This window comes from Mytilus galloprovincialis, chromosome 4, assembly GCF_965363235.1.
Source record: "Mytilus galloprovincialis chromosome 4, xbMytGall1.hap1.1, whole genome shotgun sequence".
NCBI lineage: Eukaryota > Metazoa > Mollusca > Bivalvia > Mytilida > Mytilidae > Mytilus > Mytilus galloprovincialis.
The window spans coordinates 17,391,751-17,405,176 of NC_134841.1; the positions used below are offsets into that span (position 1 = coordinate 17,391,751).

Below are 13,426 nucleotides of genomic sequence, written 5' to 3' on the forward strand. Positions count from 1 at the left end.
TTTTATAAAATTATCATATTTTTTTAATTGGTTTCCTAGAAGTTCTAACATGTCTGTTTCGTTTTAAATGTTGCTCAGACCATTCTGCTTTTAATTTTTCTAACATTTCAGGCGTTAGAATATTTGATTTCAGTAAATCCTGAGTTAATTTTCCTTCCACATTTGAAGGGGCTATAGCTGATTCGGTCTGGTCTTTATCAACATTATTTTTACGATTTGGTTTAAATAATTTGCCAACTTCGTTGAGTAGTCCACCGAGAATTGAATCTGATTCATCACTAAGGTCTGGAGTGGCTTCCTTCGAAGTTTGTATGGACGATGCAGTCGTTTTTAATAATATGGTAATTCTCTGAACTGCTTCCTGAATTATAATATCTAATTCTTTTTGAGTTTGTTGCACTGCTTCAAAATCTGGGAACATTTCTGGAAACCGGAACCTATCAAAAAATACAATATTTACTGTTTTTATAAATTCAGTTATATCCAATAGAAAAACAAAGGATATCGAGTATCCATCAATGACACAAAATGTTTGATAAAAGTTTAAATAGAAAATATGTGTGCAAAACATTTGACATGAATTTGTATCACAAGACATTTCATTTTGATTTAATAATTTTTTTCACTCTTTGAAGCACAGATAACTTTTGGTTCCTTATTTAAACTTTATTCAGGGCTTTTTTTTTATAGCTGACTTGGTGGTATTTCTTATTTCATATATACATCTATTTACCGAAGCCAAAGGTACAGATCAAACACATCAAAAATATCCTCTAGATGGACAAGATCAGTTATGGTCTTTGGTTCACTTATAGTTCCTATCTGTCCACACAACCAATCAAATGTCAATGGCTCTCCAACATGAAGCTGTCTTGCAAACTAAAGTGAAAATTAAAAGAATGATATCAAGCACACCCTGAGACCATTCTAACTTTCAGATGATGTACACATAAAAATTATACCATGTTCTGCTTATTCAGTAATTTTTTCATGCATTCTTTATTTAGAAATTTTATCATGCATTGTTAGTCCAGTCAAACTGAGTTTTAACCTCAAACTAATTGCAACAGAAAATGTTTTAGTTCTGATCTAAAGCATTAAGCCCTTAATAAACACAGAAAAAAAATACATAAAATCAACCATGAGGAAAACTCAAAATCAGCATTTTAAGGAAATTAACAATGGAAGGGGAGAATGAATGAAAAAATGAGTCTTTTTTTGTCAGTTTTTGGTTCAATTTCTTAAAATTTATGTTAAGTATGAAACTTTGACAGGGTTATAAATTTGTATTTGACTATATTATATAATCTTCTACTCATGAAATGTACAAAACCGAAGTGTTATTTTTTTTGTGTGCATTTTTCATTAAAGAAATTACAAACTTAAGGCCATTATCTCATTGTATTTTGACACAAGTCACTGGGAAATATTAGTATTTTGTTAAATGCTGAAACATATGATTCAAACATTCCAATAAAACCAGATTCATTTTAATGCTATAATTACCTTTTGAAACATGGAGCACACAAATGCTTTATTTCGTGATATTGGAGAACAGCATAAAACATATCTAACTCTCAATGTTAATGGTATATGCTCTATCATTTCAGCAAGGATTTTAAAATCATCCAAGTTACACATGAAAAAGTTATCGTTATCTAACTCCGACAAAACTATAAAAATATCCTGGAAAAAAAGAAATATGCATCAGATTTACTATAAGTTTTAGCATCACAAGAAACTTAAACAAGATTAACCAATACAAAACAAAAGAAAAATAAATAATAAAGTTATTGCAGTCTAATGATAGATGGGTGTTTAATATAGTGACAAATGTAATGCATTTACAGGACAAAAAAATGTTAGTGAGATTTAAATATGAATCATGCTTTGTACTAGACCGACACACTGAGCCAAATTATTAAGGTGCTTTTTTTACACGGTAGCAGTCAGCAGGCAGACATGTCACCCTACCCAGACACATTATTTTGACTTCCAGCCTATCTGTCTTTGCTCTTTATCCTTCAATGATGCATGCTTAGCAAAGAAGCAACAAATTTCAAATTTAAAAAAAAATATCAAATACCCAAACAGGTTCATACCCAAAATATGTGGCACTCAAATCAAACAGCCCACCATAAGGCAACAGAGGCTGTTGCAGTCTTACAAAGTCAAGTGTTCAAAGGTGACTTTCAAAAAGTTAAATTTAATGGTCTTAAATAATGCAACAGGAACAATGCAGCACCAAAAATTCCCATCAATTAAAAGCTTTTAATTTCACTTTCAATAAATCAGTAAACAAGCATTAAAATGTTATCTAAATCTATTAAACCTAATAAATTTTATAATTCTTCTATCAAATATAATATTTAATTTTTTAAAATCTACTTACTATGAGATTACATAATGTGGCACTAGGGAGATGATATGCAAATAATTCTATCTGATCTGCAGTAGGATGTAAGCCAGCTTGCTGAAAAAGACATTAAATTTTTCAAAGCAAACATGTCTAGAATTGATCTGATGGCCATTGGAACACCAGTCTGATTTAAAAAGGGTTTAATAATAATGATGAAGTAATTTTGAGATAACATTCTTCACAACAAATTTACTACGAGCCTGAAACTTGTTCATGTAACAATAATGCTAGACAAGTACATAGGGGTAAATCAATTTAGCTTAAACTCATGATCAGTGAAAGTGCAGAACTAGATATACTCGATCTTTTGTTTCAAAGAACTTAGCTTGGAAAAATGCCCTAGAGCTAACACTCAGATATTCAGTGATTTTTGGGCATTGCTCTTAAAAGTATCATATTCTACATACAAATAAGAAGACACAACAAAATGTGGCATTTAACCAAACAAACAAATCTATACCTTTATACTATCTACAGATCTAGTTATTATATCTGTTAATAATTGTAAATCTTTCCTCCTAAATGTTGTCACTTCTCCATGTTCAAATTGTGTTCCAAATCTGCCTGCCCTGCCCCCTATCTGAAGAGCTGTGGATGTATCGACAACATCAATCTCAACTTGACCATTGTCCATAATGGTAGGTTTTGTTAGAGAGTAAAATATAACTCTTTTAATCGCTCTATTTAAAAGAAGATATTAATGTTGATATATTATCTTGTTCAATGCATTTGCAATAAAGTAAATATACCATAAAAACTGTATCACTGACATCAGAAGTAACCACTAGTTTCTTCGAGTAATAATAATCTTATTAAATCAAATACAAAGTCCTGAATTAAAAATTAAATAAAGGTTTTATTTTACAAATCCAGAAACATTTTTGACCAAATTTCTTCAAGCTCTTTTCATACAATATCTTATGACTAAAACTGACCACAGTTATACTGATTATTTCAATACTTTTATTGTAAAAGTTCTAATGAAAATGGCAACTGACTTCTTTTCGAAAATCTTGAAATAAGAAAAAATAAACGGCTCCATCATCACATTGACATAATAACCTCCCCCCCCCCCCAATCCCTTAATTTTTAACATCGATCTGTAGTTAACATCTATCTTTACTTCTCTTGTATTAATTTGAAATTTAAAAAAAAAAGGAAATGGAGCATGTGTCAAAGCAACAATAACCTGACCATAGAGCAGACAACAGTCGAAGGCCACCAATGGGTCTTTAATGTAGCGAGAAACTCCCACACCCTGAGGCATCCTTTAGCTGGCCCCTTAAAAAATATGTATACTAGTTCAGTGATAATGGATGTCATACTTAACTCCGAAATTATACACAAGAAACTTCTGACTTGGGACAGGTGCAAAATTGCGGCGGGGTTTAACATGTTTATGAGATCTCAACCCTCCCCCTATACCTCTAGACAATGTAGAAAGGTATAAACGCATAACAATACGCACATTAAAATTAAGTTTTTCCTACTTTGTCCTTCCTAAGTAAAATACTCACAAATTAAGTCCCATTCCAATAGCATCTGTAGCAACCATTACTTTACAAGGATCATTGGGATCATTAAATCTGGCGGCCTGGGCTAATTTAGCTCCTACACATTGAAAGTAGTACATGTTGTAAAACAGTATAATTTTCTTATATTATATTTACAATATCTATGAGCTACTTATATATATATATTCAATTTTATTCTGTACTTCTGTATTTTCCTAAGAACAATGTGTTAGCATTTTGCCAGACTTGTCAATATTACTGTTATACAATATCAATATTTTCAGTCAAAGGTGATTAATTAAGATAAAGCCTCGACAGAAAGTCCTTTGCAAACAAAACAACTGAAAGAGAACACATAGTTTGATACCTACAGGCAATAAAAGCACCAATTTATGTAGATTTTCTTACCTGGAGGTAGTCCACCATATATAACAGCACATTGTATTCCCTTTTTTTCCAATTGTTGGCTCACAAAGTATATATCATTTTTACTGAAGCATACTATACAATCACCAGGCTTTATATTGTCAAAACTTTCTAAAAAAAACCAAAAAAATGCAAATGTTAAAAACTTTATTACTTTACCAGCCACGTAAAGTTTTGTATGAAACATTTATAAGTCGATCATTATTTTTTCTACATTTAAGTGCAGTTCCAAGAGTTCTTAAGGCATTTAAAATTTCATGAAAATAAAAAAGACTGCCAAATTACATATAATTTCAATTAATTCTAGAAGAAAACAAAAATCAAACCAGTCAAATACCTTAAGAATTTTACAATGCTATGATCTAACATCCTTTTCTTTCCAGTAAAATTTTGTTAAATATATATTATAAATAATCTTACCAACAGCTTTATCAAGATAAGCTAAATCTGTTAATCTTTTGTAATATTTCACCTGCAAAATATAACATGAACACTATCAAACATGTCAAATGAAAAAATCAAAGACTTTGATTCATCTTTCATAATAAAGAATTGATGCATATAATATTAGTGATATGCCAATGGAACATAAAAAATCTCATGACTGTCTATAAAGATTAGTGTGAATTCATTATCATTCGTTGGATACTGATTTTTTCGTGAATTTGGTGGATACCAGGAAACCATCAACTCCCTATGTCGAAGGAATGACCATATTTATGCAAACTTTGGCAAAATCATGAAATCAAATGACCACAAAAATGCAAGTTTTCCTCAATATACAAAAATTGATATCCACGAAAAATTAAAAAAAACTCAGTATCTTTATTTGTTTCGATGAATAAGATTTCTCTTGACAAATTGCTTTGGTATTGAACTTTCCAATAAAACTGTTTCTTAAATTACATCATAAATGCAGAGAATTACTGACAACCAGCAACACAAAAGCAATATTTAAGTAGACCTTTCCCAGCATGAAATTGCTTTAAAAAGGCAGTGCCCAGCTTATACAAGGGACATCTGTTACCACCCAGACTAATCAAACCATTCCTTAAAACAGGATCTTTGTACGATAGGTCGGGTCTAAGAGACAAAGAGAAACAACTGCCAGGAAAAATCTACACCTTGGGCTTCCCCATTATCTAGATCAATTCTATACAGCTCAGCTGTCAATTAGTTTGTGAGAATTCCATAGGTGATCCAACAGTACCAGCAATGAAAATTCTTTCAAGTTGTCAGTATTTAACAAGATGCCTTTTATCTGATCCAAATTTTAAATAGAATAGCTTATATTTTCAAATTTGTACAATCACCTGTGAAGACTCCTATTAATATGATTATTCCATTAAGACAAAATGAACGGCTACGGCGGCGGCGTTAGCTAACTTCTTAAAAGGTTTATATTTTAGAAGGTGAAAGACCTGGATGCTTCATACTTTGTATATAGATGCCTCATGTTACAAAGTTTCCGTCAGTCACAGGTCCAATGTCCTTGACCTCATTTTCATGGTTCAGTGACCACTTGAAAAAAAAAAGTTCAGAATTTTTGTAATGTTGAATTCTCTCTTATTATAAGTAATAGGATAACTATATTTGGTATGTGCTTACCTTGCAAGGTCCTCATGCCCGTCAGACACTTGACCTCGACCTCATTTCATGGATCAGTGAACAAGGTTAAGTTTTGGTGGTCAAGTCCATATCTCAGATACTACAAGCAATATATAAGCAATAGGGCTAGTATATTTGGTGTATGGAAGGACTGGAAGGTGTACATGTCCAACTGGCAGATGTCATCTGACCTTGACCTCATTTTCATGGTTCAGTGGTTATAGTTAAGTTTTTGTGTTTTGGTCTGTTTTTCTCATACTTTATGCAATAGGTCTACTATATTGTTGTATGGAATGATTGTAAGGTGTACATGTCTAGCGGGGAGATGTCATCTGACCTTGACCTCATTTTCATGGTTCAGTGGTCAAAGTTAAGTTTTTAAGTTTTGGTCTTTTTATCTATAATATGCCAAAGGTCAACTATATTGGTGTATGGAAATATATTATGATCTATATGTCAGTCCCACAGGTTTTATTTGACCATGACCTCAATTGCATGGTTCATTGCACAGTGTTAAGTTTTTGTGTTTTGGTCTATTTTTTTTAAACTATAAGTAGTAGGTCAACTATATTTGTTGTATGGAAGCTTTGTTAGCTGTACATGTCTGCCTGGCATGGTTCATCTGACCTTGACCTCATTTTATTGGTTCATTGGTCTTTGTTTAGCTATCTTGGTTAATGTTAAGTTTATGTGACAGTTGTAATAAAGCTTTATACTTAGGACTATCAACATAATATCAATGATTAGTAAAGAAGGCGAGACATTTCAGTGTGTGCACTCTTGTTTATGTTAGCACCTTGCATATTTCTTTGCGACAATTATTATTATGAAAAAGTTTATAATTTGATCCACAAGTTGAATATACCCACCTCTACATCATCACCAGTGTGTAACATAAGTTCTCGGACCAAATCAATACCACCAGCCTCCCCACATAGATGTATTTCCTTGGCACAAAGTCCCAGTAAAGCTCTAGTCCAGGCCCATCCACGACCTTTGTCCCTAACCATCTGTATTTCATCTATCACAGCTACTTCATCTGTAGTAGGATTTGTATAAGAATATTTAAAGATAGATAGAATAAGTTTCATCTACTTGTCATGCTAGTAGAAGGAATAAATGGTTTGTTTTTTATAATTTAACTAGAGGCTCTTAAGAGCCTGTGTCGCTCATCTGTAATTACTGATGCTTTGAAATCATGTAAAATAAGGTTAATCATCGATCATAATTAATGATATTACATTGTGTAGATATTAGATATTATAATGATGTATAAAAAATTATAAAAAAACGGCAAAATTTCCGTAAAATTACTAACTCAGGGACAGAAACCTAATAATGAGTTGTCGGATTCGTTTGAAAATTTCAGGGCAGATAAATCTAAATCTGATGACCATTTTTGACACCTGTCAGATTTGCTTTGAGATATAGGCCAAAAACTGCATTTTCCCTCCTATGTTCTATTTTTAACCATGTAGGCCATGATGTTTGGAAGGTGAGGTCAATGTACACATTTTTTAAAGTAGATACCCTAATGATGATTGTGGACAGGTTTGCTGTTACAAAATGTTAGAAATTATTATAAATTGCGGAAAGTATCTCCCTCATGTAAAGCTCTGATTCCTTTCACGGATTTGGCTATACTTTTTGGACCTTTTGAATTATAGCTCTTCATCTTTTATATAAGCTTTGGATTTCAAATATTTTGGTCACGAGCATCACTGAAGTGACATGTATTGTTGAAATGCGCATCTGGTGCAGGAAAATTGGTACCATTAATGTTATTGGTTAAATTTGTTTATGTAGTTTCTGAGGAGAAGATTTTTGTAAAAGATTACAAAAATTTCGAAAAATTGTTAAAATTGACAATAAAGGGCAATAACTCCTAAAGGGGTCAATTGACAGTTTTGGTCATGCTGACTTATTTGTAGATATTATTTCGCTGAACACTAAAGCTGCTTACAGTTTATCTCTATCTATAATAATATTAATGATAATAATCAAAAACTGCAAAATTTCCTGAAAAATTACCAATTTATGGGGCAGCAACCCAACAACAGGTTGTCTGATTTGTCTGAAAATTTCTAAGCAGATACATCTTGTCCTGATAAGCAATTTTACACCATGTCAGATTTGCTCTAAATGCTTTGGTTTCAGAGATACAAGCCGAAATATACATTTTACCCCTATGTTCTATTTTTAGCCAAGGCGGCCATCTTGGTAGGCCAGCGGGATCATTGGACACATTTTTTAAACTAGATACCTTAATAATTATTGTGGCTAAGTTTGGTTAAATTAGGCCTAGTGGTTTCAGAGGACCAGATTTTGTAAAAGCTAACAACGACAGACGACGCTGACAATGGACACCAAGTGATGAGAAAAGCTCACTTGGCCCTTCGGCCAGGTTAGCTAAAAACCAGTTACTACTTGGCTGAAATGTGTTTTCTAATAAATTGAAAGGCAATAGAATGTAGTATATAAAATTTGTAAGTGATTTAAATCCACTCACTATTAGGTTGTTCCTTTATTAGTTGATTTGGAATTGTTCTAGTTAGACATAAAATTTTGAGGAATGTGTCCATGGGACTCCACGTTTTAATATACAGCATTATTTTACAGTTTTTCAATTAACAAAGGGTCCTTCCTCAAGAATGGCTATAGTGATGGCACATAAGTTCCACCTTGATCTGTGTTCAGTGTTAATAAGCATTGTGCATTATTCATCAATGTTTCCATTTATAAGGGGACATAACTCAAGAAGGGTGAAAGCAATGTAAGTAAAGTTACTAACAATGTGTATGATGATTTCTACAAGCTACATGATTTGAAATTCATCAAGTTACTTACAATGTTTATTTACTGATGTCATTTCTACAGTACAAGCTACATGATTTGAAGGTTCATCAAGTTACTTACAATGTATGCTTACTGATGTCAGCCAAATGGTTTGAAGGTTCATCAAGTTACTTACAATGTGTATTTACTGATATATTTACTGATGTCATTTCTAAAGTTATCAAGTTACTTACAATGTGTATTTACTGATGTCATTTCTACAGTACAAGCTACATGATTTGAAGGTTCTCCATCTTCACTGGAGTATCTCCTTTCTTCTCCAGTAACAAGGTCACAAGGAGTTCCCTAAAATTAAATCAATGGTTTTTAAATCATCTTATGATATTAAAAAGTTATACAATATGAAAATGAGAGGATGATGTATGATAACCTAACAGACAATTAACCACCAAAGTAATGAGAACAAGGAAGTAAATAACCACATAACACCTTTAATGATAAGTAGAAACTCAAATCATATATTACATATAAATTATATATTACATATAAATTATATATTACATATAAACTATATATTCAGAATGTTTGTTGTCTCTTCTTTTTAGAATTTGTCATTTTTTGGTTTTTTTTAAATCTGTATGATTTTGACAAACATGTTGAATCTCACACACCAATTTTGTTTATATATGTTCATTACTTCTGTTTAAAGAATGTGTAAATTGAACAAATCTAAGTATCTTAAATGAAACAAGGAATGAGCTGTCAAATTGACAACAAACTGTGTTTTCTATATTTTGAAAGGCACTTTCAGAGTGAGACTTTTTTGACATTCCACATTCTAAGCCTATTTTCCAATCTATCAAGGATTATTACACCTGAACAGCAAAAATGAAAATCAACAATATTCAGCCGCCTGCCATATTATATTTATAAATATTTTTTTCATTGGAAAATCCAGTTGATAATTGAATTAATGTATTTGCATTGATTTATATCAGGAATGTAAGGAATGCTAACAAAAGGCCTATGTATGTGTTGATTAAGATATAATTCATGGCAGCCATAGATTTGTTTTTCTTTAACCATGGGCTGGGCATTTATATTCGATTATTTTACCCTGAGTGTTAACGTTAGCAAGGGGTAAAATACGAATATTTATGCCCAACCCATGGTTAAGTGAAAACAAATCTAGGGCTGCCATGAATTATTTCGATTCTAATATGACAAATTTGATAATTTTTTTATCTGTGAAAGCCCTATACATAGAATAGTGTTTTGGCTGTTCTGTTTTACCCAATTTTGATAATATTAGTAATATTATATAATTCAATGATTATTTTTTTTTAATCACATTTTTCACTTCTATCATGTCTATATTTTCTTCCAATGTAATTTTATTTGTTCTTAGGCGTACAAGAAGCTTTGAAACGCCCGGTATTTATATTTGATTATTTGTTTACAGAAACATATTTGTGACGTCACCTTGTTTCGTTGCCATGCCAAGACAATAACATCATTTCGCGGAATTTTTCGTTTTATGAAATTTTACCATGAAAAATAAATTGAAATGGACTGATTTGTTTATTTCTAATAGAGACAAATAAAGATTCTACCACTGCATCGAGTGTGATATGATATTTATCCACTCCAGACATCTAAATTTTCAAATTTAAAATGTGAGGCTCCTGAGCATTTTAAATATTTAAAATTTAGTTGTCGACAGTGGATAAATATCGTATTACACAAGATTTGTTGGTGGAATCTGTTTCTCTAACAATACACACACAAATTCAATACTTCTTTTCAAATGATCTGCAAAAAGATGTGATTTCATCAGACATGGTCGCCTTTTTTTGTGCCGTCACAATAGAAATTCAGAGGAAAGCAAGAAAATTCAACGCCATAATTGAAATTTTAACAAATGAGGAACTGAGATTAAATGATCCACATGTTAATTAAATATTAAAAATAATCAACATGTCAGGAAATGGATAAATCGTGTAAGAATTAGTGAAATATATTGTATCTGAATCTTAGCCTGGGGATTTTGATGCTGAAAATTGAGAATATCTGGCAGTATAAATAAGTTGGTCGTAATGCAGAACAGCCATTTTTTAGTATTACTGTATTTGGGCTAAAGGTAGATATATTGTAATTAGAAAAGCATACTTTTCACTCCAGGATCATTATTCTTCTGCCAGCTGAGCCTTGCATGCATCTAAAGTATTATTGCATCACATGGGAAAATTACATATACTTATAACTATGACCCAGAAAAATATTTCATAAAGGGTAGTTTCATTGTCTATTTATTAAAATTAACAAAGTTTTGATGCTGGATGAAATCTTAAAGAAAAGAGCCTTAAACCATACCTTATCGTTACATTTATTGTAGACCTCTGCAGCCAGTAGTCTAAGTGGACCACAATAGACCCCAGATTTGGCTGCTGTTAATCTCTGTAAAGCATGATAAGTTTTACCACTGTTAGTAGGACCTGCATGATATATTATCTTCCTATCGATGGTTCTGGCCTCCTGGTACCTGAAATAGGGTGTTCTTATGTTAATTGAAGTTGACAAATATTATATCATTTAATCAGTCTTAAACTCTTGTTTTCCCAAACAACAAGATCTACATATGAACCAATAACAACATCTACATCTACATTCTATGCTGATCTGTTAAACTTGACCAATACTCAACGCTTCCAGTAGGCGCTAGAAAAAGAGTAATTTTGTAAGATAACCAAAGAATATACATGCGAGTATAAAGTATGACAGCAAAAAAATAAAATAATAATAAAGCAATGTATAAAAAAGGGGGGATTCCATTTGCTTTTCGTTCATCTGGCCTGAACCAATCCTGCTTCCGTGGCGGTACCAGGAAAATAATCCCCGCTGGCTCAGCTCCAGTCCATCATTTGACTTACTTGGCAAATGGGAGACTGTACAGATTAGAAAGTGTTGAAAGCTCCCTCTTGAAGGATACCAAGGAGGGACCCTCAGCTGTTGTTGCTAGTAGTGAGTTACAAACGGTCAATGTTCTTGGGGAAAAAACTGAATTTGTAGTCATTAGTCTTTGTTGAATATTGCTGGAACTTCTTGGTATGTGATGATCTTGTTCTCGATGACATTGGTGTAAAGTATGTGTCACATGGTATATCCACAAGACCATTAACCACTTTGTAGAGTAATGTTAGCTGTAATTTAACTCTTCTGTTTTCCAATGATTCCCAGTCTAGTTCTTTTAACATGCTACCCACACTACTGGTGTTCCTATAGCGGTTAGTGGCATAACGGGCTGCATGAAGCTGGACCATGTCAACTTTTTTCACTTGCTCTTTTTGGTATGGATTTTTGGATTGTCCAAGTTTGATCTGACCATTGTAACATGATATGCGTTTGTCTTGGTTTCACTGTTTGATGTTCTTAGGTTGCGTTTTAGTAATCCTAGCATGCTGTTTGCATTTTTAGTTACTCTATTGATGTGTTGTTTCCAGGACAGGTCTGATTCAATGTCAACTCCAAGGTATTTGCACAGTGGGTATTTGGTACTTTTTGATATTTCTAGCACTTGTCCTGTAAGCGTGTATAAGTGTGTTATTGGTAATCGTGATCTGGTGGTAAATTGTACACTGCACTTCTGTGGGTGAAAGTCTGTGCCCCAGGTATTTCCCCATTCTGCAAGTTTGTAGAGATCGTCTTGTAGTATATTAGTATCAACAGTAGAAATTATTGTTCTGTATGCTATACAATCATCTGTAAATAGTCATGTGTTGGATGTTATGTTGTCAGGTAAGTCAGTGATAAATAGGAGGATTAGTAAGGGTCCAAGTACAGTCCCTTAGGGGACTCAACTAACCACATGTACAGGAACTTACTCTGAAGATTCTCCCTCAATGATGACTTATTGGGTATGTTCAGCTAGGAAAGATTGAATCCACTTACGTGTTTGTCCTGTAACTCCATAATACTGTAGTTTGTTTAGCAGCCGTTTATGTGGGACACAATCAAAAGCCTTAGAAAAGTCAAGGATAACCATATCAATCTGCTCTCCTGTGTCTAGAGCTGATGCAAGCTCATGACAAAGCATGATAAGTTGAATTTCACAGCTTCCTCTTGCTCTAAAACAATGCCTGCAGTTGGTGAGTGTTCATCTCCCACTTCTATGATGTTTATTTATGTAATTCCAGTAGGAGTTAGTACGCTGTTTCTTTTGTACCATTTTTTTGCCCTCTTTGTACTTCCTTATATCATATGCTTGTTTTGTTTTCTTCATTCGATTATATAGTTTGTTTCTCCTTCTTATTCCCGCTTGAACTTTTTTTTTATCTATCCATGGTTTTTTGGTCTTGTTACCTCTGATTGTCCTTTTTGGTAAATGCTTCTTCATTAGATTTATAAGTTTTGTTTTGAATTTTGTCAAAATTATTTCCACAACTAAACAAATATCCTAACCTTATTCGTAGAATGGAAAACTTGCATATATATGATAAACATATATCAAGGTCAAATTTTATAATCATATGAATAGACTGTTTTCTAACAGACTGACAAACAAGTCAATTTTTAAATGTGCTAGTTAACAGCCAAAAGAAAGAAACATGTGATCTTTTAAAAGAACCTACCCCAGTGCAGATATGGATTCTGCTAATTTATAAAG

The 13,426-nt window shown here is 32.6% G+C and overlaps 2 protein-coding genes across 2 annotated transcripts in view; one reads left to right on the forward strand and one right to left on the reverse strand.

Moving 5' to 3' along the window:
* The window catches only part of LOC143071516 (uncharacterized), a 150,964-nt gene that overhangs the window by 18,434 nt on the left and 119,104 nt on the right, over positions 1 to 13,426 (forward strand). The gene's annotated exons all lie outside the window — the stretch shown is intronic.
* Positions 1 to 13,426, reverse strand: part of LOC143071515 (ATP-dependent RNA helicase SUV3 homolog, mitochondrial-like) — a 20,539-nt gene continuing 7,113 nt past the window's right edge. The window contains exons 5-15 of the mRNA XM_076245865.1: positions 11,137 to 11,305; positions 8,997 to 9,108; positions 6,837 to 7,006; positions 4,780 to 4,831; positions 4,342 to 4,470; positions 3,937 to 4,030; positions 2,880 to 3,099; positions 2,393 to 2,473; positions 1,507 to 1,686; positions 734 to 879; positions 1 to 437 (exon numbers count right to left, since the gene is read on the reverse strand). Coding sequence (XP_076101980.1) covers positions 14 to 437; positions 734 to 879; positions 1,507 to 1,686; positions 2,393 to 2,473; positions 2,880 to 3,099; positions 3,937 to 4,030; positions 4,342 to 4,470; positions 4,780 to 4,831; positions 6,837 to 7,006; positions 8,997 to 9,108; positions 11,137 to 11,305 — 1,777 coding nt within the window. The 3' untranslated portion in view covers positions 1 to 13. The remainder of the gene's footprint in view (positions 438 to 733; positions 880 to 1,506; positions 1,687 to 2,392; positions 2,474 to 2,879; positions 3,100 to 3,936; positions 4,031 to 4,341; positions 4,471 to 4,779; positions 4,832 to 6,836; positions 7,007 to 8,996; positions 9,109 to 11,136; positions 11,306 to 13,426) is intronic.